General features: G+C 35.4%; 1 protein-coding gene across 1 annotated transcript in view; it reads left to right on the top strand.

Annotated features, from left to right (window-relative positions):
* Window positions 1-25,772, top strand: part of LOC144970144 (uncharacterized) — a 35,396-nt gene that overhangs the window by 2,431 nt on the left and 7,193 nt on the right. Inside the window, exons 2-11 of the mRNA XM_078909421.1 lie at window positions 6,713-6,841; window positions 7,761-7,937; window positions 8,270-8,398; window positions 13,041-14,344; window positions 15,894-16,185; window positions 16,954-19,519; window positions 20,163-20,465; window positions 21,028-21,263; window positions 22,801-22,847; window positions 25,283-25,466. Of these exons, the coding sequence (XP_078765547.1) occupies window positions 6,713-6,841; window positions 7,761-7,937; window positions 8,270-8,398; window positions 13,041-14,344; window positions 15,894-16,185; window positions 16,954-19,519; window positions 20,163-20,465; window positions 21,028-21,263; window positions 22,801-22,847; window positions 25,283-25,466 (5,367 nt within the window). The remainder of the gene's footprint in view (window positions 1-6,712; window positions 6,842-7,760; window positions 7,938-8,269; window positions 8,399-13,040; window positions 14,345-15,893; window positions 16,186-16,953; window positions 19,520-20,162; window positions 20,466-21,027; window positions 21,264-22,800; window positions 22,848-25,282; window positions 25,467-25,772) is intronic.

Genomic DNA, 25,772 nt, shown 5'->3' with positions numbered 1-25,772 from the left:
ATGTCGGGAACTGAGCTTACCTAATAAAATGGCTTGGACTGTATTATCGTGGGACTGGGGCATAGGCATGGAGGGTGATAAGGGGAAAGTGCCTTAAATTTATGTGGCAGGAAAGAGAATGTTTTTCCTCACTGATTAATTCATGAATAAGATTTATCAGTCTTGTGTTTGACAACAGAAAGGAGGTAACTTTTCTTTGGTTTATCTTTTTCCATAATTTTTTTTCACTTTTCTTTTGTTGGTTCTACCTTCAGGCCTGTAAATCTTCCGACAATTGTTGGATTTCCGACAGTACAATTTTGCTTGATATATTCTGTTACTGTTAAGTGCTGATATTTAAAAAATAATAAGTAAAAATAAAATTCTTAACGTCAAAGAACAGAACCAACAAGAAAGAAAATAGAGTTTTATTTCGTTCCACGAAAAAATCAGTTTTTATTCTGTTTCGAACGCCAACTTAAAAAAAAAAAGAAACTTTATGTTTGTCATGTCAAATACAAAACAAAACTAGACCGTCTAGTCAGCTAGGTATATTATCATTCCACCTACACGCTCCATTTGACGTGGATGTGTGGATGTTTTCACTGCCTGCCTCCTGTGCCACACGGAGGAACGAGAAGGTCGTGAGTCGTCTAACACATGCCTAGTCAGTAAATAACTAGTACGCACATAGTGTGTCAGACCGTTGCATTATGATATGGCTGCAGGGCGAGTTTGCGACTGTACATAAATGCGGTGGTGATTCCATCACTTGGATAGAACATCATAGTATTATGTTGTGATAACATTAGAAGCTGCTGTCATGCCTACTCCAGTCAGTGACTTAACATTCATTTGACAGTCATGTTAATTTTGATATAAATGAGGCACTTTTAAACAGATATGCAACTTTTATATAAAATATACACTATAATATTTATTGGGTGGGTTTATGTGTATGTACGTGTGTGGAGGGGAGGGGTCAAGTACAGATTATTTTAGATATTCCAATTTAGATTTTTTATCTTAATTTACTTTAAAAAACAACTGGTATAAGTAGATGTAAAATGTGTGACTTAAAAACATTTCTGTTGTTTTTGTTTTTTTTAGAGGAAGGCACACTACTTTAAAACAAAAAAGTAAAAAATTGAACACTTTTTTAAAGGGAAGAGTTCATTTATATTTCACTTCATGAATATTTTAGAATTTGATATTTACCGTTATATCAATTATTAAAGAACTCCAAGAAATTCCAACTGACAAAGTAAGAAAACAATATTTGATGTATGTTTTCAAAAAATAAAGATCATAAGTACAAGAATGAACTTAAATATCAACTAAGAATAAAATGTAGGCCTAAATTGTACTAAACTCAATTTTGAAATTATGTTTTAAAAAGTATTTTTTTCAGAAAAAGACCATCGAAAGATACTGAATTAAACGGTTCTTAGTGGCTGAAACAAAAAAGGGGTGAATAGGATTGATGGTATTGAGATTGTGGTAGCTTTGTGTCCTAGGGAATCCTGGGATAAATGTAAACAACTCAGTATCATAGGTGTGTTAATTTCGCCAGAATCGATTCATTTATTGCTGAAATAGTTGTTCTGATTGTCTTCCAGTTTCCTTTGTTCAGTGTCTTAATCTTGTTTTATTGCAACACAGCCATTTTTTGAGATGTTTTATAAGTTGCCACCCAAAGTCATCTTTTGTTTTCTAATCCTTCACATGCTAAATTCGATTTTTTTGGTATAATATCTGCATCACCATTGTTATTGCTAGGTTGGTCGTAATGGAACATACTAAAATCAGCAATTACTGAAAAGTGTGGGAATATTAATTCTACAATTGCTTTCCTGAGTTTGACCTTAAGGTTGAGCTGTAAAATGAATTAATGAAATAGATTATATGCAAAATTCAAGTTTTAGGAAGAAGTGGCCTCAGCTTTAATAATTTGTGTCGAGTGCCTAGTCTTTAACTATCTTTGGGGAAATTCAGGCTTTTCTGTCTTCCATCCCTCTGATTGTTAGCCTGATCCGTCTGCGCAAAAAAAAAAAAAGTCCTTTAGAACCATGACACATGGGGCCAAAGTTTATCCCAATTTCTGGAACTATAAAGTAGAGTTCAAAATGCTTTGGATAAGACACAAGTCTATTGCAAAGTGCTTTTTGACAGAGCTACCAGACCACTGCTTGGCTTACAGAATGTTCAAAGTCAAAACCAAGGATTGATATCATTTCCATTTCTAAATGCCAAGGTTCTCTAGCAGTTTAGCATCCATTCCTCAAAATTATGACATGGATTAATTAAGTGGTTTTTGCATCATACTTCTCCAAACGAAATCAGGGACTTTGTTTCAAAATAGTTTTTAAAGAATGCAATGATCTCCGGTAAAGTGTGAAAATAAAAGTTTTTTTTCTTACACAAGTCTTGGCTACTTTCAACATTATTGTAAACTGAAATTTCTTTTTATGTTGGATTTACATGGCAACTTATCTTGGTATCTTCGGGTGGGGGTTAAGGGGAGGTCAACGTTTATAGTCTTAGATGTTTATTAAAAATAGATTGTTTGATATGTTCATGATATGGTTATCATTACTAATACCATACTTGACTTTTGATTTATTTTAAATACATTTCTGTTCTTTCCCTATCTCATTTGTTTTTCTTAATGAGTAAATAAATATTTGATCGAAGAATTTCTTCATTGTTCATTTATTTTTATGAATGCAGTCCTCTTTTAATATTTTCCTTTTTTCTTCTGATACCTATATTCTTTTAAAAAAGACAATCTGACGATAGATAGATACCTGAATTTGATTTTTAGCCCTGTCGAAAATATGCATTTTTAGTCTCAAAATAATAATGTATTATTTTTATAGTGTCCTACACAATATACACGGCATGCAATATATATCATTAAAAAAAAAAAAATAGCAATCATTATGTGACTTGCATCTGCAATATATTGTACTAAATTGCTATTCCTCCACTTTCTTTCGTTTTAAAAAAAATATTAGTTTTCTCTTGAGAAAGCCATTTGACCAATAGCTTATAAATAGTCATTCATTTTGGTTGATTTCCTTGATTTTGAAGTATTCAGAACAGTAAGACTTCTGCAATTTTCCACAGGGCAAAAGAATCTAATTCAAGCATCTATCCATTCCTCTTCCTCATATTGATAATTTTCAAAGGAATAATTTCCACTTGGTACGAAATATCTTTAAAGTGGCTCAGGCATTCTTCATGGTTATCGCTATCTCAATATGGGAAGTGGGCTTATCATCCACTGACTTAAATTTTTTTGTGGATTGATCAATGGTTTTGCGCTTGTGTGTGTGTTTATTTACTATGTTGATATGCACACTATCCCAGGCTGCCTTGGGTCAGAGCTGAAGTTGCCATGATATATATGAAATAACTCAATTGCAATCAAATCAATGTGTTACACATCTTACTGTTTGAGACAATATTCTTGTTGAGCCACTCACTACTACAATTTTAAACAATCTTTTACTCTCTACCTCTCTTCCTCTTCCCCCTTCTTCCCAATATTTTATATCTATGGAGCAGTCAAAACTGCTGGGGTCAAGTTATTCAGCAATGTTGTTGGGCGCTTTAAAAATGCACCTTTTTAAATGCGCATCAATCGAGTCGGTTTATATGAAGAAGAAGAATCTTAACTGCCATTCATTGGGTTCAGATTTAAATAGGGTCACAAAGACAAGTAATCCTTTGTATAAAATTGCAGGAAAAACATAGGTTACGACGACTCCCTTCTCTGGATCATCATTCGATGAAAGAAATAAAAATACATTCAGGACATTGAGACACAGATTTCAGTCAAAACATTTTGCACTTGAAGGAAATGCACAATGGCATTTTCCCGATATTCTAGAAAGTGAAAATCAGATTAAAGTGTATTTAAACTTGAATCGTTTTTAGATTTCACTCAATTCAATATTACGAAAAGACTGAAATTGAATGGAATAGTCTCATTACAAACTTATAAACTAGCCTGTTTTTTTTTATACAAGCACTTTTCCTCATCCATACATTGGAGATAGATATATGGAGGTATTTGTTTCGCATAGATAATTATTCTTAGGTTAATATTAATCCACAACAGCATGGTTTTCACTTATCAAATGATCGAATTGTCTGTTTGCTGAATTTTAAATTAATATTTAATTCATTTTGGCACTGCATTTATGATTGTGCTTTGTGCCAAAATGTGGTAAATATTGATTCATCATACAATGTGAATGAGGAACTGTATTTGGAAAATGATAAGAGCTAGTTATAGATAAAGTGCACCTGGAGGACAGCTGTAGCCCACCACGGACTTCTGCAGCAATGTTGAATATATTTAAAGTTTTTTATTTTATATTATGACGAGTCAAACCTCTTTATACTCCTGACAATATGATTCTCTTTGAAGTTGCGATACAGTGGTCTCCTCTGATTTTGTCTAAGAAATTTATATATGCATTATACATTGACTTGATTAGTCTTGCAGTGCCATCCCAATAAAAATATAACAAAGGAGCGAAAGTTAATGTTTCAATTTTATTTTGATTATTTATTTTTTCGTTGGAGGTATACTTTAAATATGCTTTCCGTTTAGTTGAAAAAATTTTAGATATTTATTACAATTTCCTTTCGATTTTGACTTAGCACATTTAGTGTCAATATAGGATCTGATCAATACGAAATATATCGAGTTAAAACATGTTGCTTGTTTAAGAAAGAATTAAAACACCAGATACTTTATTTGCAATGTGTTCTTGAAAATTGGAAAAGGCGGCTGTTTGTGTTTATTCAGAACTGTATAAATGGGCTTCTGCACGTAAGAGTTAGAGGATGTAATCAATCATCTACCTTTATTTGTTCTAAAGTTTTTGACCACGATTACAAATGACTTCTATGTTTCTTGCTCTCAATCATAAACCCTATTGAGACAGTGTGTAATCATTGAAAATATTCTGATAAGAATATTGCCACAAAGCAAAAAATGAATGCTCGCTGGAATTTCTTGATCTGTTTAAAAAGTGTGATTTTTCGTAATAGATTTCACCAGACTCTTTTTTGAGAAATAGTTATGTCACTTGCACTGGTGTTGTTTTTATTTTTGAAGGGATGGTGGTATGAGAAATGCAAATTTGCTTTATCCAATATGAGAATGAGTAGAACAGTGAAATGTATCAGGGCTCTAAGGGCTTACTTGTATCATGTAGGTATGAAAGAACCAGCGGCAAGAATTGTGGACAAGCTGTTTTAACAACTTTATATGCTTGTGAATATTTTAGATTGTTTGGATCACAAGATTGATCATTCACATGCAGGAGAAATTACTAAAAAACACCAACCTCCATGATCTCGCAATTCGAAAATTAGACACAATTTGAATTTCTAGGCTTGCTTGCATTTCCCGTCAGTTGTCACCCTCCTAAATAAATTGTGAAAAGCTATGGCTATAGCCTGTGCCTCTGATTTCACCATAAATTAAAGGAAAGTACAATTATTTCTCAATCCTTGTGGAGATGCGTTTTATGTATTTAAAACCTCTAAATTGTACTAGTAACTTCTTTTGTATAATCATTTAAAAAGTATGAACTAATAAAAACATTACATGGACACTATTGGTTAGGTCTTGCTGACTCTTCTACTTCTATCGTCATGTATACTCCATGTGGTCTTGTCCTTTATGGCTGCTGTGTATTATTCCTTCAGAGCCTTAGAGAGCCAGAGTTTCTATACAGTGAAATGGACAATACCAGTTGTCGGATGCTAATCTATCGCACAGTACTTTCTATTAGATCTAACAGACCCAGCTATCCATTCATTGCTACATGGGCAGAGGGGTCAGAAAAAAAAAAGAAACTTGACTTGGACCTGGGATCTATCTTGGTTCCTTTGTGTGTAAAATGAGTGCTCTACCAGCTGAGATATCAGTATATATTAGTCTTTTAAAATATCAAAGAGTATTCATGGCTACAGCACCAAATGGTAATTCCCTATCAGCTGTGACCACAGGATGTGGTTTTTTGGGGTTTTATTTGGTATGTTTATGGGGGGGGGGGGGGGGGACTTCGTTGATATAAAAGATTTGGATGGCAATGAGGTGTTGGCACTGATATGACCTAAAAGTGTCACAAGCGCTATTGAACCAATTGGAATGAGACTAATTTGGTTTAATCTGGGGCCTGGCTGGGATCTGCTGGAAGGGATTTTGTCAACAAAGCTCTCAGATTATAGAGTTTATTATTTACGATGCCAATGAGAGGAAAACTTCTGTTTATCATCCCTTTTCATTCAGCATTTATTGGTATATCCTGCTTTCACTGTATGCTTTAAAAGCTTAGGGAAAAAAAATTTACTCGTTTCTTTAAAATGCATTTGCCAGCTAGCTGACATGAAATACTATTCTACAACATTAATCCTGTACATAGAACATTGATGACTCATATATATATATATATATATATATATATATATATATATATATATATATATATATATATATATATATATATATATATATATATGATTGATGGAGACAACGGTAGCTGCACAAATCTTTAAAGGAGGCCACTGTATAGTTGAAAATAGAAGAGCATTAAATAATCAAGGGAATTCTGCTAACTCGACTCTTAATGAACTCATTTGTGGAAACACTTGCTTGGAGTATAAAGGGTGTTGACTTTTTTATCTAATGCAACTGATGAATTAACAGGTTCCAGGTAGTAGGAAACTCCCCATCCTGTATCTTATTGACTCTGTGATCAAGAACCTACCCGAGACTAAGTATCCACAACTGTTTGAGAACTGTATTGTCTCCATGTTTGCTGAAGCTTTTGATGAGGTGAAACTTTTTTCAAATCTTAATTTAATTTCTTTTTTTTTTTTTTAATGACATGCTATCTAGTTTTGATAATCCAGCAGTTAAGTACATAGTTTGAAACAACCGTGTATTTTGGAACTAATTGACACCTGTCTATCTATGCATTATAAATCTGTAGTAACAGCTTTAAATTTGATTTTGTGATAGGTTGCAGACATATGAAGTTTTAGGTTTCCCCATGTACCCATTTTGTCAATTGCTAATCATTCTCAAAAGATTTTGTATCACGACTAGATTGGCTCCATCAATTATCTCCTCAATCGTCCTGTATTTTTGAAAACATTTATTTACATTTATGATAAATTAGTGTGATAAGTAGTTTATTTCTTTCAGCAGTTGTCAACAATTTGGCAATAAATATGCTATTGATAATACTCTTATTTAAGTTATTTTTTCATTGTAATTATAGTGCCTATGGATATTCAGATAAAATAATAATAAGATAAGATTCCCTGTATTCCTCCCATAGGGTAAATTTGTCTCAAGGGTCTATTTCAAGGGAAGACTGGAATGACCCAAGCGTCAGCTGCTGTGCAGCGCTGCAAATTGAGATATTGCAAGGTGACTTGCTCAAGGCCACACCGCGCGGCGATGGGTGATCGAACTCGGTATACCTTTTGGGTACGAAGCAAAGACCATACCGCTGAGCCACTCTGCCCTCTAACTTTACACTCAAAACTATCAAATAATTGATAAACAAAAATTATTTTCAGAGATTGTTTGTATTCCTTATCACTGTAACCACTAATTTGTTCTCTAAAGCATTTATTTCACACCACACTGAAAATATTTTTAATAAGAACCTAATGATTTAGTTAAATTAACATTTCCTTATCGCTTTCTTCCTTTTCATAATTACTCTGATTTACAACAACCTCAGGTGGATGAGAAAACCAGACAGTCGATGTATAAACTACGTCAAACTTGGGTTGATATAATTTCTAACAAAAAATTGTATGCAATAGATGTACGTGTCAATCAAATTGATCGAGCATGGCCAATCACTGCCAAAGTGCCAGAACAAGGTGTCATCCATGTAAATCCAAAGTTTCTGAAGGTAAATCAAATTCACACCATGGTTATAGCTGTTGTTTTTGTCATTTATTTTTTTTCCTAACCAGAATTTCCACAAGTTTTCATAGATTAACAAACTTATCTTTTTCACCTATGATTAACAACTGTTATTTTAAAACATTTTTGTTTTGACTTTATGCAGGTCTCTGGCCGCATCTAAAATTTGATTACATAGTCATAACATTTTAATTCAATTAGCCCTGGGTCATAGGCCAAACAAATTATATTCATGCTTTAGTTCGCTTAAAAAAATTTATTGTTTGTTCACTTGATTTTTCTCTCAAATTTTGCTAATGGCTTCTGCCCTATTTGCAGAGCTCTAAACAGCTGCCGATTCCCAAAATAGATGCAGATGAAGATCTCAGTGACAAAGAAAAAGAGAAACTCAGGTTGGAAAGAGAGTTAGCTGAAACAAAAGCTAAACTGGAACAGTCAAAGAAGCAGGTATGATTTTTCCCATTGCATGTATTATTATCACAGGGTGTCCAGGGAAGTCGGAAAGTTGGAAATTGGTCGGAAATTTCATACTTGGTCGGAAATGTTGGAAATAATGGGATTGAGGGTGAAATTTCCTCTAAAATTAGAAAAATCAGGAATTTCTTGCTTAAAATGTGATATAAAAAATGTACAAAGGACAACTGCTGTGCACACAATTGTATTTGTTTACTACAACTTTCACATCATCATCCGTGTCACCATCACTATTACAAACTGCTACATCATCATCCCTACCACCAACACCACTCACAAATGCAACCACCACCACATCATCATCCCCATCACCACCACTACCACATCCCATACAATCACTACAACTACTACCACATCATCATACCCACCACCACAAGTACTCCAACCACCACTACATCATCATCCTTATCACCACTGCTACTGCAACTACTACCACATCATCATCACTACCACCACTACTGCAACCACTACCACATCATCATCACTACCACCACTACTGCAACCACTACCACCACATCATCATCACCATCACCACTACTGCAACTACTATCACATCATCATCACTACCACCACTACTGCAACCACTACCACATCATCATCACTACTGCAACCACTGCCACATCATCATCACTATCATCACTACCACCACTACTGCAACCACTACATCATCATCACTACCACCACTACTGCAACCACTACACCATCATCACTACCACCACTACTGCAACCACTACATCATCATCACTACCACCACTACTGCAACCACTACCACATCATCATCACTACCACCACTACTGCAACCACTACCACATCATCACTACTACCACTACTGCAACCACTACATCATCATCACTACCACCACTACTGCAACAACTATCACATCATCATCACTACCACCACTACTGCAACCACTACCACATCATCATCACTACCACCACTACTGCAACCACTACCACATCATCATCACTACCACCACTACTGCAACCACTACATCATCATCACTACCACAACTACTGCAACCACTACCACATCATCATCATTACCACCACTACTGCGACCACTACATCATCATCACTACCACCACTACTGCAACCACTACCACATCATCATCACTACCTCCACTATTGCAACCACTACATCATCACTACCACCACTACTGCAACCACTACCGCTGCATTATCATCATCCCTACCACCACCACACCGCCATTGCTACAACTACTACTACATCACCATCTATACCACCCTCATCATTACTACAACCACCACTATATCATCATCCCTATCACCTCCACGACTATAACCACCACCACATTCATCACCATGCCTACCACTACTACAACCACCACATGACTACCTATCCCTAACACCACCACTATTACTACAACCAACATATCATCATCATCCCTACCACAACCACCATGACTACAATCGCTGCCACGTCATCATCCCTACCATCATTACTACAACCATTATAAACAACTACCACTGCACTATCATCTCTACCACTAGTACCAGTACTTACTGCCACATCATACCTGCAAACAAATCATATGAGTATTTTTAAAAGTGAAAATGGGGATGGGTGGTGGCCAGGGGCGGTTGGTCACATTGTATTTAAGGCGGCACAAATCCGAAATACAGAATCAAATTTTATTGGTCTAGTTAGCTAATTTAACTTAATTTGACCTACTTTGTATATATGTGTGTGTGTGTGTGTGTGTGGAGGGGGGGGGGTATTGCAATTGTTTGCATATGTGCGTGTATTTGTGTGTGCGTGGATGTGTGTGTGTGTGTTAGAAAATTAACGAGACGTACTCACAAAAGAGCATCAATTATTTTGGACAAAACTTGTCTGTTAACTTTCATCTGTTCATTATAACGACTCACAGACGCAGCATGTCCTGTTTCCAACTGATTTCTTATATCTACAACGTTGAAAAATTTATATTTAACTATTAACAGCATCTGTGACATGGCTATTTGATTCAGAATGTTTCTTCAGTGCCTGAGAGATGTGCGCAATATCACTGAATCCTCCTGTTGTCCTTATAACATACATCACCAAAAATCAAGCAATAAAAACAATGAAGCGTTTTCCGGCTTTCACTGGCAGTAAGCCATTCAACATTTTAAAAATAATCATTATTAAATCGGCGCTGTCTCCTCGGTGTGTTAGAAACTAAGTTAAAATTCACTGGTTTGTGTGGACCTAAATCTTTCACCACGATTTTCTCTTGAGGGATAAGTGTCGGAATCGATTTTCAATTAAAAAATCAACATGATTCATGATTGGTTACAAATTACAAAAATAACTTTTTAAAATAAAATGATTCAAGATAAAAACAGGTAGGTTTCATAAACAATGACAACAGCGATAATACATTTTCTCTGAATACTAACGGTATGACACACAACTTTAGAATAATTGAATTTAAAAATCCACATTTAATTCCAAACGCAAAGCACTTGTTAACTTCACACACAATCAGCGACATCTTTATAATTATACTATTATTAGACAATGCACACAATACAAGTTGAGTAGGGATCGTTGGGAGTGTGCGGGGATGAAGGACTCCGTGGGGTCAGGGATTTTTATTTATAGTACCATGGGGCTCTTCTCGGTGCATACTTTGTTTACTGTTCTTTTTGATATTTAATATATATTTAAGCAAAACCAACCATGATAAAATATATATTTATTGTCATTCTTTCATCCGTATATCTCAGTGAAGCAAAGCCTCTTCTTTCAGTGATGAAAATGATATGGTTTTAATTTATCCCAAGTAGGACCTCAGGGCGTGCATCGCTAGATTGGCCGTCTTGGCCTAATTATTTTAGCAGTGAAAGACAATAGTTAGTTGGGGAGGGAGGGTGGAGGGAGATTGGGGAGTGGTAACTAACTTTCTTCAAAGTACAACAGAATATAGGATAAGGGCTGGACGGCCAAACGAATACTGGCTCATATAAACAAAACAAAAACTTCCCCACCACACCACACCCTCCGCTCATTGTCACCCCGCGCAGGCAACGGGGGAAAGATGAAACGTGCCGATTTGACGCTACCTTCGCGGAGCGACGCACGAGTCATCAAATATTAAATTCAAAACAAAAAGCAGTATGTGCTAAATTTTTAATTTTATCAAAATTTTAAAATTGAAGTTTTTTGTTTGGTTGACATGCTAATCTACGGAAAATATAGGGCGGCACAAAACAACTTCGCTCTATTGACCGACTGCCAGTGGTGGTGGCTTTTGACATTGTATAATCACATGGTACCATTCTCTAAGTAGATAAGATTTTATACGTTGCTATCAATTTTTAAACTTTTGAAATTCCTCCGAATGTTGTCAAAAATTGCTGCGAGACACATTTTGGGTTGCATCTCAGTAAATTTTAATGAAATTCAAATTTATAGATTATAGTCGCATGGATGGGTCATGATCTGTGCTCTGAGAAATTTCCTCCTTTTTTGACCAGTCATTTTCACCTTTGCTCTTACTTTAAAATATGGATTGTGTTGAGTTAAAACCTATTTTAAGTAGGATTGTCTTTTTTAAGCATATAGAACACTGTGGGGATGGCAAGAATTGGTAAAATACCTGGTAGGAAATTTCACTTCTAGGTAGGAAATTTTAAGGTTGAATTTCCCTGGACACCCTGTATCATCATAATCATCATCAGCATCATCATCATTATTATTATTATTATCATTATTTCAGTGGTGCTTGTTTAAGGCATCAGAATTATTGTATAATAGAAACGGATTAAAGATAATGCCTTTCACACAGCACTGTTAGGTGCCATTTATCTAGGTAATGTAATTGTGTAATGAATATATTTTATTCATGAAACAAACATCTGGTGTCAAAAGGAATCACCCATGTTGTCCAACTGAGCAAAATTGGGGGTTAATCCTCTTGCCCAAGGAACAAATACATGCCTGAAGCAGGGCTCGAACCCAGGACTTCCTCAGTAAAAGTGCAATGCCAAATCAGTTGGCCACTCCTTTCCCCAAGAATGAACTATAATGGTTTAGCCTATTTGCCCAGTGGTTGGGAACCATGAAAATTTGGCATACAAGTGGAATGGCCACTCTTGTGAAATGTTTCATTGTTCATTAGAATTTTATTGAGCCTGACCTTTGTATTTCTTATAGATATATGTTTTGTGCATCCTTTATTTGTCTCATGATAGTAACCATTCAGATTGTGTTATTGGTTTTTAATTTAATCTTTTAAAAAACAATGTATAATATATGAAAGATTCCTCCATTTTTCATGAATTAAAACTCTGACCTTGCCAAAAAGCAAATTGCAAAAATGCCTGCCTGAATAAAGCAAAAAAGAATATTAGTTTATCAATAGACTTTCCTTGTCATGTGGTTTCATTGGCATATCAGTACAATGCGTTACCCGACTATCCTGCTACCCATTTTGTAAATGTCATTGCTATCTAGGGTGTGGTTTACAAAAGTTATGAATTCATAAAATATTTTCAGAGCCTTCAACGTGTAAGCTGTATTTGGGATCTTAATTGATTTGTTGTAAAGCTTTAACAATTTTTCTGCATGTCATAGTCACATTATTTTAATATGATTTTATTTTCAACAGCTGGAAAAACAAGCTCTATTGGCAAAAGCTGGGAAAAAGGTTATAGATAGGGAGCCTCCTCCCTTGATAGCTTTACCCCCTGTTGGAAAACCTTCAACTGGTCCTCAGTTTGCCACAACATTGAGAGACCCAAGACTCAACAGAGACCCAAGACTTAATAGAGATCCAAGACTACAGAAAAAGGAAATGGTGCAAGAAGAAAAAGATGTTGAAGATGAATCAAAAGATGCCACTAAAAGAATGGACCTTGCCACTTTGTTGAATTCATTCAAAGATGCCGCTACAAAAGTTGCGGAAGTCCAGGCTTTGAAAAAATCCCCTCAGTCTTCTCCCGTTAAAAATAATACATCTCAGGTATCACCAAAGAAGTCAATTTTATCAAAAAAGTCATACACTTCATCGGTCAAAGAAAAGTCATCGGCATCTAAGCCCAAGGATTCAATAGAGGAAGCATCAAATAATAAACTTAAAGTTATTTCGTCAAAATCGTCCGGTAAAGGAGATAAAAAGTCAAGTGATAAAATAAAATCGTCTCCAAAAGAAGCTACTAAAGAGGAGAAATGGGAAGACAAGCCAATGAAAAAAACAATTGACATACAGGAACCAACTAAGGTTGTCAAATCTGAAAAAAATCTGAAAAATGACGGTCAAAAGAAAAAAATTGAAATCAAAGAAATTAATCAAAATCTGGCCTTCAAGAAATCTAAAGCAAATCAGAAAGAAGATGAAGTAGTAAAATCAGCTCCCAAGTCAAAAGAAGAAAAACGTAAAGTTACCAGAGAATCTGGTAGGACTAGTCCTCGCATTCCTTTTTATAGGTCACCACTTGACAGAAAAAGAAGTTTTCCATATAGAGGGGCAAAAGGCCCACGGTCTAAACTTTTGGAGAAGCGCAAGTCAGATAGTGTTGCGAGGCCGGCAACGGATGAAGATAGATCTGACTTTGATGAGAGAAAGAAGAGTGAAGACAAACCATATTCAACTGATGACAAGAAACCATCCATCAATGTTGAGGATCTTGATACAAAGATCCTCAATGAAGACATGGAAATTGATAACACACAGTCCCTCCCCCAGGAGGATGCATCTTCCTCAAATCAAAAGTTTGAGATTCCACAACTACCTATAATGCAGTCTCCTGTTGACGTTGATATGCGAGTTGGAAAGAATGCCCCATTGGATACAATCACGAGTGAAGGACCTGCTGCATCAAAACGTTCATTGTCTGTATCTTCAGAACCTGGTCTTGGTGAAGAACCAGATGAAAAGAGGTTGAAGACATCTGATACAGAGAAAGACATCAGGTATGTTCTTTTTTTTTTATATTATGAAACTAACCCTATGTGGAAATCAAGAATCAAAAGTTAAAATTAGTTATTTTTTAAAATGTTGTAGGTATAGTCTTTTGAGTTGTTTTTGAAATGTTATCAATAAACATTGAAGCTGAGACAGCTAAGTTTTCTTCTGGTTGCAATTCTTTGAGATTTGAGAGCATATCCTATATCCAATCACAGCTTTTAAAAAGCGTATGGGTTGCTGATAGGCCAGTGATTTTGGGAGCAACAAGAATCTTTCAGCCATATCTTACTAAAGCATGATTTCTGCAAATGAACTTTTCTGGCTGTAACTGTGAAAAAATAAAACTAGATACTTTGAGTATTTTCTCATAAAAGAAATATTGAAGCAATGATCAATAAAAGGAGCACTGCTGTTTAAGACAATACTTCAAAGTGAAGAGAAAATGTAAAGTCAGCTTGCCAAACAACGCTGGACATTGCAGGGAAAACTATGACCTAGGGAGTGAAGTACAATTTATTACAATATGGTCAAATCAGGATCAGATAATTTGAATGCTGGACAAAGGATATTGCCGATTACATTTTTGGTTTATGCCTCTATATTAGAGAGAACCATTCATTTAAAGTTTAATCTGAAGATGCAATTTTTTTCCACATTCAATCTCCTCAATAAGATCATGCACCAACAAGTTTGTCCTGACATATCAGATTATGGCAGTGGGGTTTTCTCTTAAATAATTTTATTGTACTTTTTCAATCTAGTTTTATTTTTATATTCATGGTGTGAAAATGTCATTGATTATAGCTTGAAGTTAACTCACTCAATCCTAACACCGATTATATCCGTAGTTTACCCGGTTACTTTTACCCCATGCCTATTTATTACATTTTTCTGAGACAAATTACAGGCGTAATATCAAAGCTTATGTGCGGGTGGTTGGATGGGAGCATCACCCTTGAATCATATACCTCTGATGTTCGCATGGGTGTACGATCCGATATTGATGTCGTTTCTTCTTCTCTTTACTAGCCTATCCTGCTTCTTTGGTTTGTGATTGTATTTTTGACAGGGGATATTTTTTTTTCTGTAAATCTTCTGCCTGTTTGTTCTTGGTTATTTATAATTTAGCTTATGATATCTTTAGGTTATGATTTTGATTTACATTTGTACTATTTTTGTTAGATTGCTTGTTTTTTTGTTTCAGCGGTCTCTCATATAACCTCAATTGTGTTGGAAGAGACTTAAAGCAACAAACAAACAAACAAATCAAAGCTTATGTTAATAGAATTGGAGATAATGTCAATTCTTTTCTCTTGGTCGTTCTAGACACACTCTTTGTAATCTTAAAGCCTTAATTTGCATACTACTGGTCAACATTAAAGAAATATTTTCCGTTTACTGTTTACACCAGAGATTATTATTATTTATTTATTTATTATTTTAAAGCTTATCTTTGCCTGAGAATGAACTGGTTTACTACATATGCTGTATTATTATTGTGTTTTCTTCATTGAAATTATTGATAGGAAATTTTCTATTTTTATTATTCATCAGTCAGTTATTTGGAGCTGAAGATGTAGATTATCGCAACATCAACAAAGGAGTTGGAAGAATGGTACCACCACCACCTATACCTTCTGCTGTGTTATTATCACCTTCCATTAAAAGCACAACACAAATGGGATGGAGCCAGTTCAAGGAAAAACATCCAGATGACTTTGTGCAGGAAACTGAAAGAAAACGTTTACGTGATGCCCAAATGCACGATGTGCAAGATGTTGATTTGAGGCAATCTTCTGGTCAAATGAATATGATGGTTCAGTTTCCAACGAATCAACCACCAAATGTAAGGGTTTTTATTTAAAAATTGATTTTTGTTTTATGGCAAAGCCCCTTCTCCAGTTGCCTCTTCTATCCCATATATCTGTTGGCCCAATCCATTTCTATTCTTGGCCTTGAGTTAAACCCTCACTCAAATTCTTAGTCTAAAGAGAATCCTTTGTATATCTTTTTCTCTTTATATATAATATCTCTTGTGAGTTTTTGTTCAAGTTCAAGTTCTATGCTGTATAAAAATGAATCCAAATAAACGAAAGAACCAGGTTAAAAATTTAGCACAAACAGGAGCGAAGATAAAGCAGCTTCTCATGTCAAGCGCTGCACGTCCGTTAAAAAAAATAGGAATTGTTCTCTTCCTTCCATTTTACAACTAACTCAGACCTAGGACCATCTCTCAAACAATTTTTTTTGTTTTTGGTATCATAAATAAGGATCTGTTTATTTTATTATAAATGAGTTGGGGGGAAAAATGACATGATTTCACTACGTAGCCACTTGATGTGTCATATGTGTTTTGTGTTTATTAATTCATGTTTTTGTCCTATTGGTCTGTTTTCGCGTGTTCAATAAGTTCCGACAATTTTTTCACTAGCCATTTACAGGCCCGGCTATTGATATTCTTGGACCACACAAATGTTTCTTAGATCTAGCTTTTCCCCCAAAATTATATGAGAGAGAGAGGGTTGCATTTTCAAGTAAACACTTCTGTAAATCGTTTTTCCTTATTGTATCAACTCTTTAATTATTTATATTCTTTCCTCTATCTTTTTTAAAGGATCCAAGAGCCATTGAGAGTAGAGATAAAATATTGCAACGGGCTGAGATGGAATTAAAAGAAGGAAGAATGACAAAAGAGGACCATCAGGCATTATTGAGGCAGGTGGGACAAGTTTACAATAGACCCAAATCAAGAGAAGGACCAGATGGAGTAAGGATGCTGATGCATGATCCACGTATCCGAGGCAGTCGAGATGGACGACTTTCAGTTGATAAAGAAATAGATATGGAGGTTGATAATGTGAAGGCTAGGGTGCCTAGAGATTTTGATGTTCGTCGTAATGAAGATAGAGAATCAACTGACCGACCATACATTCCAGAATCTAGAAGGTCAGGAGGGAAAGATCAGGCTGTCAGGCCTTATGTACCAGAACCTAGAAGAGAGCGGAATGAGCTTGAACATCGTTCTCCCCTTTATAGAGAACCAGATCAGGATAATCACAGAGGTTATAGAAATGAGGAAATAGAAACAAGGAGGAGGAGAGATAATTATAGACGTGAATTTGAAAAGAATAGAGGTCGTGATGAGAGATCGAGAGAATTTGATTATGATAATGATCGACGGAGAGGAAATCAAAATGAGAGGTATGGGGAAAGGTATAGAGCACATGATATGGAGAAGAAAGAGACTTATGATAGTGATGATCGCAAAGATTATGACCTTGAGCGGATGCCTGGATTCGATCGAAGACAAAAAGGTGGGGATATTTATATTCCTGTCAGAAGACGGCTGGATTCACCATCAGATAATAGGTCTCCTAGAGATATGGATCCAACGTTTGATGTGTCATCAGATGCTGGTCGGGTTAGAAGGGAGCGACAAGAAGAGGACTCCAGAGTGCCAGTTTATAATCCAACCCAGTTGAGGGGATCACAGAAACAAGGTAATGGTGGTGTACGAAATAGAAGCATGGAGTATGATGAAAGTCCTCCAAGAGAAGGGCTGGTGAGAAGAGAAAGTGGAGGAGGGTCTATTGACAATTCTGATTTGAATTTTGGGCGGAATGCTCCACATCCTGCTCAAGAAATCAGACCTCGTGAAGCAGAAGCTATTGGACCAAATGCTCAACCAATTCGACAAACTGTTCCCGAGGAAGGACAATATCAAGGCTCTCAGATAGAGAGGCAGCAAAGACTTCATGAAGAGCCCATGAGTGTCAACAATGCAACTTCCCTCATTGTGGGTCCCAGGCCTGTTCGACCGGGAAGCATTATGGAAGGTCCAGTGCCAGCACAAGTCGTTCCTAACTCTGCTCCTATTAGACCTGGGTTTACTGGTCTCCCTACTGCAAGAGAAGAGCAACCCACAAAAGTTTCTGACCCCCTTAATGATCCTCGTTGGTCAGCAATGAAAGGATTACTAGAATCTTCTGGTACTGAAGAAGTAGTATTGGATGACAAGCCTTTTGAGTTACGAATGGGCACTGCACGTAAATTGCGTCTTTATGATCAAATTTTTGAAGTTCGAGTGGATTTAAAGGAGAGGGGAATTTGCATAAATGGCCAGCTGCTATACAAACTTGGAGAGCCGATAAAAGAAGTGAATATCAATGGTAGACTTGTCAGACTTTACTACCATGGCCTGCCAAAACCTATTTGGTTAGATGGACAGTATCATGAGATGCGTATTGATGCACCACCAAGAAATGTTCTTGTTGATGGGTCTATGAGAGGTTTTCAAATTGACGGCAGGGACAACATGTTATTAGTTGATCGAATTGAAAAGGGACCTTATGGTGGACCACCAAGAAAGATTCTTATTGTTGGGGTTGAACATGAAATAAGTTTTCAGTTCCCACCTCGAACCATTTTGATTGATGGTAAACCCTGTGAACTAAAATTGGATAGCAAAATTCCTTATGTTGTGATCGAAGGCAAACCGCATGGCATTCGTTTTGAAGGAGAGCCCCGAAATATTTTCATAAATGAACAGCCATATACAATTCCACTTGACAGAGCAGAAAAAATAAGAATTGGTCAAAGGCCAACTTATATAGCTTTTGGTGGCCCGGCTCATGAGATTATTATTGATGGTAAATGGTTTGAGGTGAAGTTTGACAACACACTAAAAAATATCCATCTTGGCAATAGGCACTTTCGTGTTCGTATTCCTGGACCTCTTCCCCGTGTTAAGATTCTTGATCAGTTACCAATGAATTTTGATGTCTCTGGCCTTATGGTGAAAAATTCAACCGAAGTGGAAAGGCAAATACCATCCACTGTTTTGCAACCTAACATGCCAGGGTTAGGACTTCAAAGACCAGGACAAATGCAAGTGCCAAATCCCATGACACCAAGACCTATAACTTCAGATCAGATTAAACTCCAGCGGGCTCAACAACTGTTGCGACAATTGCAAAACTCACAATTCGCTCAGAACCAGTCAATTTTCCCTCCAGGCTTGATTCAAAGGTTACAAGCTGCTCGTCCTGGACTAATGCAGCAACAACTCAATGCTGGTATCGTCCTGCCTGGTATCATCCACCCCCGGATGCAGCAGACTGTCGGTATTCGTAATGCTCTGCAGCAGCAGACAAATATCACATCTCAGGGAATAATCAATCGTGAGTTTAAATTTAAATTTTTGGGTTTTGATATAGTTTAGAAATCTTAAATGTTAATTCATGATGCTATGACACTCCTGTTATTTATACAAGATTTCTCAGGGCTCAGAATTGACCAGATTTACAATTAAATTTTGTTGAGTTAAAATGTATGAAAATATTATTTTTACTCTGAAATGGAAAAGCTTGTGAGTGTGTGTGTGTTAAACTGAACCAATTTTAGAGTTTTTAAGTGTTATAAGGATGAAAATCGTGCATTTCTGGGTTTATTCAGAATTTTTCCGTCAAATTTTGCATTGAGTGGGAGGTCTGCTATAACTTTGTTACTTATCAATACGTATAATATTTGTACACTTGAATTATAACAACAATGCAATTTGCTCGCTTTGAATAAAGTCACCTCTTTATGAAAGGCATTGAGCATGAAGGAAACAAGGGTGGGAGGGAAAGCCAGGAAAATGTGATTGGGGAAGGTTGGCTGAAATAACAAACTTGCTATTTTGCCTGGACTTGCTTGTTCTATCCATGCTACTACATTTTTGAATCTCATCTTTTTTTCTGACCATTTAAAAAAAATTGAACCTTTTGTTTAAATGTATAAATCAATTAACTTATGATCTGTTATTACATCATGATATTTCAGAGGTTGCCAACACAATTGGGCAGTCTGTGCCTGCTGTCATTCCTGGTAATATAAGTTCTCTTGGCCAATCCGCCATTAGCCAGGCCTCTGCACTTCTGACTGGGTTGCAAGGATCAGGTATCAACACAAATATAACGGTCCCAAGTGCCATAACTACTGCCGGAAGTATTCCTGCGCTTTCCAACTCTCAGGCATTTTCTGATGCTAGCAATGTCAGATTATCAAGTGCTGTTGGTGGAGTGCAGTCTGCAGATCCAGTTACACTGCCTCCAGCTCTTACTGGAGTATTGTCTGGGCTAACAGGTAAGCTTTAATGAAAGAATTTTTCTGTTCTTTGTCATGTGATGTAGCTGAATGCATAATATTTTTATTTTTCACCTCAAAAATATTTTCATTGGCTACTCCAAACCGAGTTTTAAATTTCCTCTTAGTATTTTTTATGTCATTTTAGTAAGAATTTGTGATTTTGGTTTACTAACATAAAAATATAAATTCGACAAGGTTGTTTCTATTGATGGCCAGTCTATTGCCAGAGGATACAACACTCAAAACATGTACAATGTCATAGAATTTCTCAAATTTCAAGAGGTTTTGCCGCGCCTACATACAGTCCAAAATTTAATACCTGACTTTTTTTTTTCCCAAGGTACACTGAAACTCCCTCGAATTCAATATGAATGGAATTCATGTGAACACTATAGAATAAAAGAATCATCAATATAATGGCATTGTTGCTTTTTAATAATATGGTGTAGTCTTTTGGAAAATAATTTTTCAAAATCAGTTGCATTCGTTTATTCAGGCCTATCGGTACCCCTTGTTACATTATAAAAAAGAAACAATGCTCTTTTGTGTGTTTATTCAGGTCTTTCAGCTGCTCCAGTTCAAAGCACCCCTAGTACTGCTGCTGTTCCCACTTCAAGTCCAATGGACATCAACAGTCTTCTTAGTAACTTGGTCAAAGCTGGACTTATAAAAGATTCCAAATCAGATACTGCACCAGCTGCACCTCCTCCTGTATCCCAGCCATCTCAATCATCAAATTCAACTGAGACCATAAAGCCTGATGTCTGGCCTGTTAAGACAGAAAAGAAACCAAAGGTAAATATTATCTTATTCATAAATATGCATAACCTTATCTCAAAGTACTATTAGGTTAAAGAATGGACTCTTTTAAAAAAAAAGTTGTCTGTTTAGTTTGTTGAAACCCTGAAACCATTCGTGGATGCTGTGAAAAATTTACTAATGCACTGAAGGACAGTATTGGGGAATTTGTCCTTGTTCGTTGAACCTATGAATTTGTGGAATGCATATTCGACGAACATGTGTTGCGCTGTATTGTTTTGTTTTTTAAAGGCAAAACTTTGTGTCTAGATCTGACTTGTCATGTCTCTATTCCCAATAATTTATTTGAATTACAGTTTAATTTGGATTATGGAATTACTTGTCAAGTGGGCATTAAGGGGCATGACCTTGTTTTTTTAGTAAAATTGTAGAGAATGGAACTTTATGATATTAGCCACAATTTTATCAATATCATAAATGTCTGATCAAAGCAAAAAAGAATTTTGAGAAAAAGATCTTTGAAATATTGTATGGTTAGTTCCAAAAATGTGAAACCGCAAAGAACATAGCAGAACTGGGTACAGCCTGAACAGAACTAATTGTATTTCTTTTCATCAAATTATATTTTGTTTTGAAACTAAAAATTGGCTTTCTGGGTGGGGTTCCTGACCTCCCATAGTGGGCAGGGAGGTACATACCGTGTCTTCTATCCCTTTATCTCTGTTTTCCAACATGCTTTCTGTCTTTGTCTTGGAATGAGATTACTTGGTTTTGTCCTGGCCCTGGCTGGGAGGGAAACAGTCAAATGCATAGTTATTGTTTTGGGAGATTAAATTTTTTTCCTTGTATATCATCTCTCTGTTATGTATTATTAGATTTGTTATTTTTAATGTATAAAGTAAGCATTTGAGTATATTCCTCTTTGTTGGATTTTGTGCTTGTGTCTGGATGAGACTTATAGGTGATCTCAAACTACGTACATTGGTGGTATGCTCTTGGAATCTACATCTAATCCCTATTTGTTCCCAGTTCCCCTTTGTCTTACTGTCTCTTGGGTGCTTTAGTTGTAATTCTAGAACTTTTTACTATCCCATTTTCTTCCTTTTTACTGACACTGATATAACCTAAATGTGTTGCAAGCGCTGTAAAACCCTTAAAGACAAACAAACAAACAAAAATTGGCTTTGTTGATAGCATTCAAAAGTGTTATCCTCCTTTTCTCCTCTGTTGCACCATTGATTTAAAATTCACTGATTCCGTAACAATTGAAAATTTGTTTCCATATGGCATACGTACTAAGTGAGCAAATTGTAGAATGGCTGGAACTTAGTCCACTATTTCCAAACTTTGAATGACAGCTTTGTAGTAATTATTCTGTCTGCTCTTTTTGTTGTTATTTTATTATTTAAAAAAAAAACTCTGTGTCAAGTGAGTGGTCTGCAAATAGTACAGCTTGCTTGTTCTGATTTTAATCAATATTTTGGTCTTCTAATGATTTTTTATCCCATTATTTTGTATTTCTTCATGCTTATTTCAGCTGTCACTACATTATTGTTTTAAAAATATTTTTCAGGGTCATATTCCAGATTTGTCAGATTTTGATTCAGATCTTTTGAAAATGTAAGTAATGTTATCTTTACTGTTATCATTTATATTATATACATATATATATATATATATATATATATATATATATATATATATATATATATATATATATATGAGCCAAGGTCAAAAGGTGCCAATTTTTTTTCTCAAAATAAAAGTGACATAATAGTCCATTCATGTTTCTATATGTGTAGCAAAAACCCTGTACTTCATGAATCAAAGGCCCTTTAGATAACTTTAAGGTCTAACGCAGCATAATATCGTCAACAATACCTATAGGTTGCTGGTGTCACCTGTGACCGGTGACACCAAAATGAGACAAAAAATCAATAATCAAAAGTTTTTTGTTGAGTATCAAACTTTATTTAGTAAGTTATAGACAAAAAGACACAATCAACAACAATCATAGTACAATAATATTACCAACTATTGAAGAAAATGTTGCTTTTTGGTGTCATCGGTCACAAGCAACATAGAATGCAAATATATTGTTTCATAAAAATGTATGTACATTAACAACAACAACAATATTGCTTATGTTTATTACCAGCAATGTTCAGAAACTTTTGGAATAAAATGTTCGGAAATAATGTGACCAAAGCATATCTTATTTAGCGACATTGTGTCACTTGTGAAATTAGACCGATGACACCATTACTTATGTCACAAGCAATACCAAATTGCAATTTCGACAATATATCATTAATTTCAGTCAAACCAGTGTAATAACCACAGTTAAATATGGAATTTAATAATATTCAGAAACCAAAGACTTCAAAAATAGAAATTTACATGGAAATTAGAGCATCTGAATGTGACTTGTGACATAAGACCGGTGACACCATTACTTATGTCACAAGCAACACCATATCACACTTTCGTCCATTATATATCATTATTTTCAGTCAAAAAAGCACAATAACCTACTCTAAAATGAAATTCAATAATATTTTAAGAAACTAAATACTTTCAAATTGGAAATATACTTAGAAATGATTAATACCATTGTTGCTATTACTTTGGTCAAAATCGGCACTAGAACTCAATTTTGCCTCAATAAATCAAGAATAGCAACTGAACACATGTAATATAGCCTGTTAAAATGTAATCAATGACATTTCAAGCTTTGAAGAACATGAAAACAGAAATACATTAGACATTGCAAACTTAAGTGTCACCTGTGACATTTTAACCAATGACACCAATGGTCACAAAAAGTACCAGAAGTCACACAAACACTAGATAAATATCAGCCATGGTAATGAATTCATGTAACAATACGGTAACATCCGCCCTACTGCTCAAATCTGCTAGTTTTGTATAATTTTGTGTGTTAATAGTAAATCAAATCAAATTTCTTGACAACCCTTCTTTTATCTGGATTCGTCAAAAGCTTGAGTTTTGTTTTTTTCTTGATTGATACAACCCTGAAAAACATAAAAAGTTAGAATTACAAGGAAATAATTGTGTCAAAATCACAGTCTTATGGGATATGTCATAATATCATATTTGTAAGTAGAATAACAGCTGAAAACATACTTTTTGGTGGCACTTTGTAATATCCATTAGCAAGTGTTGCTTGTGACAATGTAAAATAGCGATGACACCAAAGATCAACTTACCTTTTCTGCCTGGAGCCACGCTGGGAAGGCAAATGAAAGTGCTGCACTTCAAAGACTGGTAAGAAGGGTGGATCAAAATTGCGAATCGCCATTTAACGAAACAAACTTCCACGTGTTCACGCATGCCGTGTTGCTTGTGACAAATGACACCAAAACCAATAAACCTCAATACCGGTAAAACGGTATACATTTACTCCAAGATTTGAGTTCAGATAGTAAATCTATGCTTTTTTCTCATAATAAAACATTTTATAAACATTAAACATGAGCTTTAAAGTTTCTTGTCGAGTCTTAGTATTGTGCTGTGTTTGATGACACCAAAGGTCACAAGCAACACCAACTTTTTAAGAAGTCTATATGAAACTTAAACAGATATGTAATATACTGCAATTGCGTTCAAAAGTAAATTTTGACTTTATACTATTAGTCAAATTTCAATCACGTGAGCTAAAACATCACATTTAATTTCTACATGATTTCTAAAAAGGTCATGCGTTGACCTCGTTTTAAGCACATGCCAAACAGCATTCAAATTTCACTTTCAAGTTGTTTATTTCATATTCTGTTGAACAGAGTATGTTGAGACTATCTCATTTTATCTCTTCTTCATATTATCAATTGATTACAAGCATTAACCCAATGAAAACAGCCCATAATTAATTAAAAATCAAATTTTCTTAACACTGGTATCAGGCGGGCACCTTTTGACCTTGGCTCATATATATATATATATATATATATATATATATATAAAACCACATTTTGCATTCATTTTCATGGATATGTATCTTTTAAGAACTTCGTTCGTTTTCTACATAATTTCAGACCATACCAGAGAGTGGTAGATGAACTTCACCAAGGTATTCAGTGTCACACTTGCTCTGCACGATTTACTGACGATGATCAAGCCAAGTACAAGGCTCATTTAGACTGGCATTTCCGTCAAAATAAATTGGAACAGGAAATGGTGAAAGTGGCCAAAAACAGAAAATGGTTTTATACAATACCAGTAAGATTGTTTTCTTTTTAATTTTGCAATATATACTTTATTTTTTTAGAGTTGTTGACACTTGACTTACAATAGCCCTTTGACTTACAAGTGCTGAGACCCATAAAGCTGGAATTTGTCCTGGTTTCTGTTCTTTTGAGATAACACAAATTGCTTTCTACCATTTTGATAAGTCTAGTCTCATAAAGTAGTTTTGATTAGACTCAAGTTATCCCACCACTGCTGTACGCATATGGGCCAGATGAAGAAAAATGCTGCTCAATCATCAATTAAAAGTATCCCTTTCCTTGTGAGGTCTGTGCTTTA

The sequence above is a fragment of the Berghia stephanieae genome, chromosome 4 (genome assembly GCF_034508935.2).
Source record: "Berghia stephanieae isolate SIO BIC M18660-M18661 chromosome 4, UCSD_Bste_1.3, whole genome shotgun sequence".
NCBI lineage: Eukaryota > Metazoa > Mollusca > Gastropoda > Nudibranchia > Aeolidiidae > Berghia > Berghia stephanieae.
The sequence above is the reverse complement of the archived record's forward strand: the minus strand, read 5'-3'. Positions and strand labels throughout refer to the sequence as shown.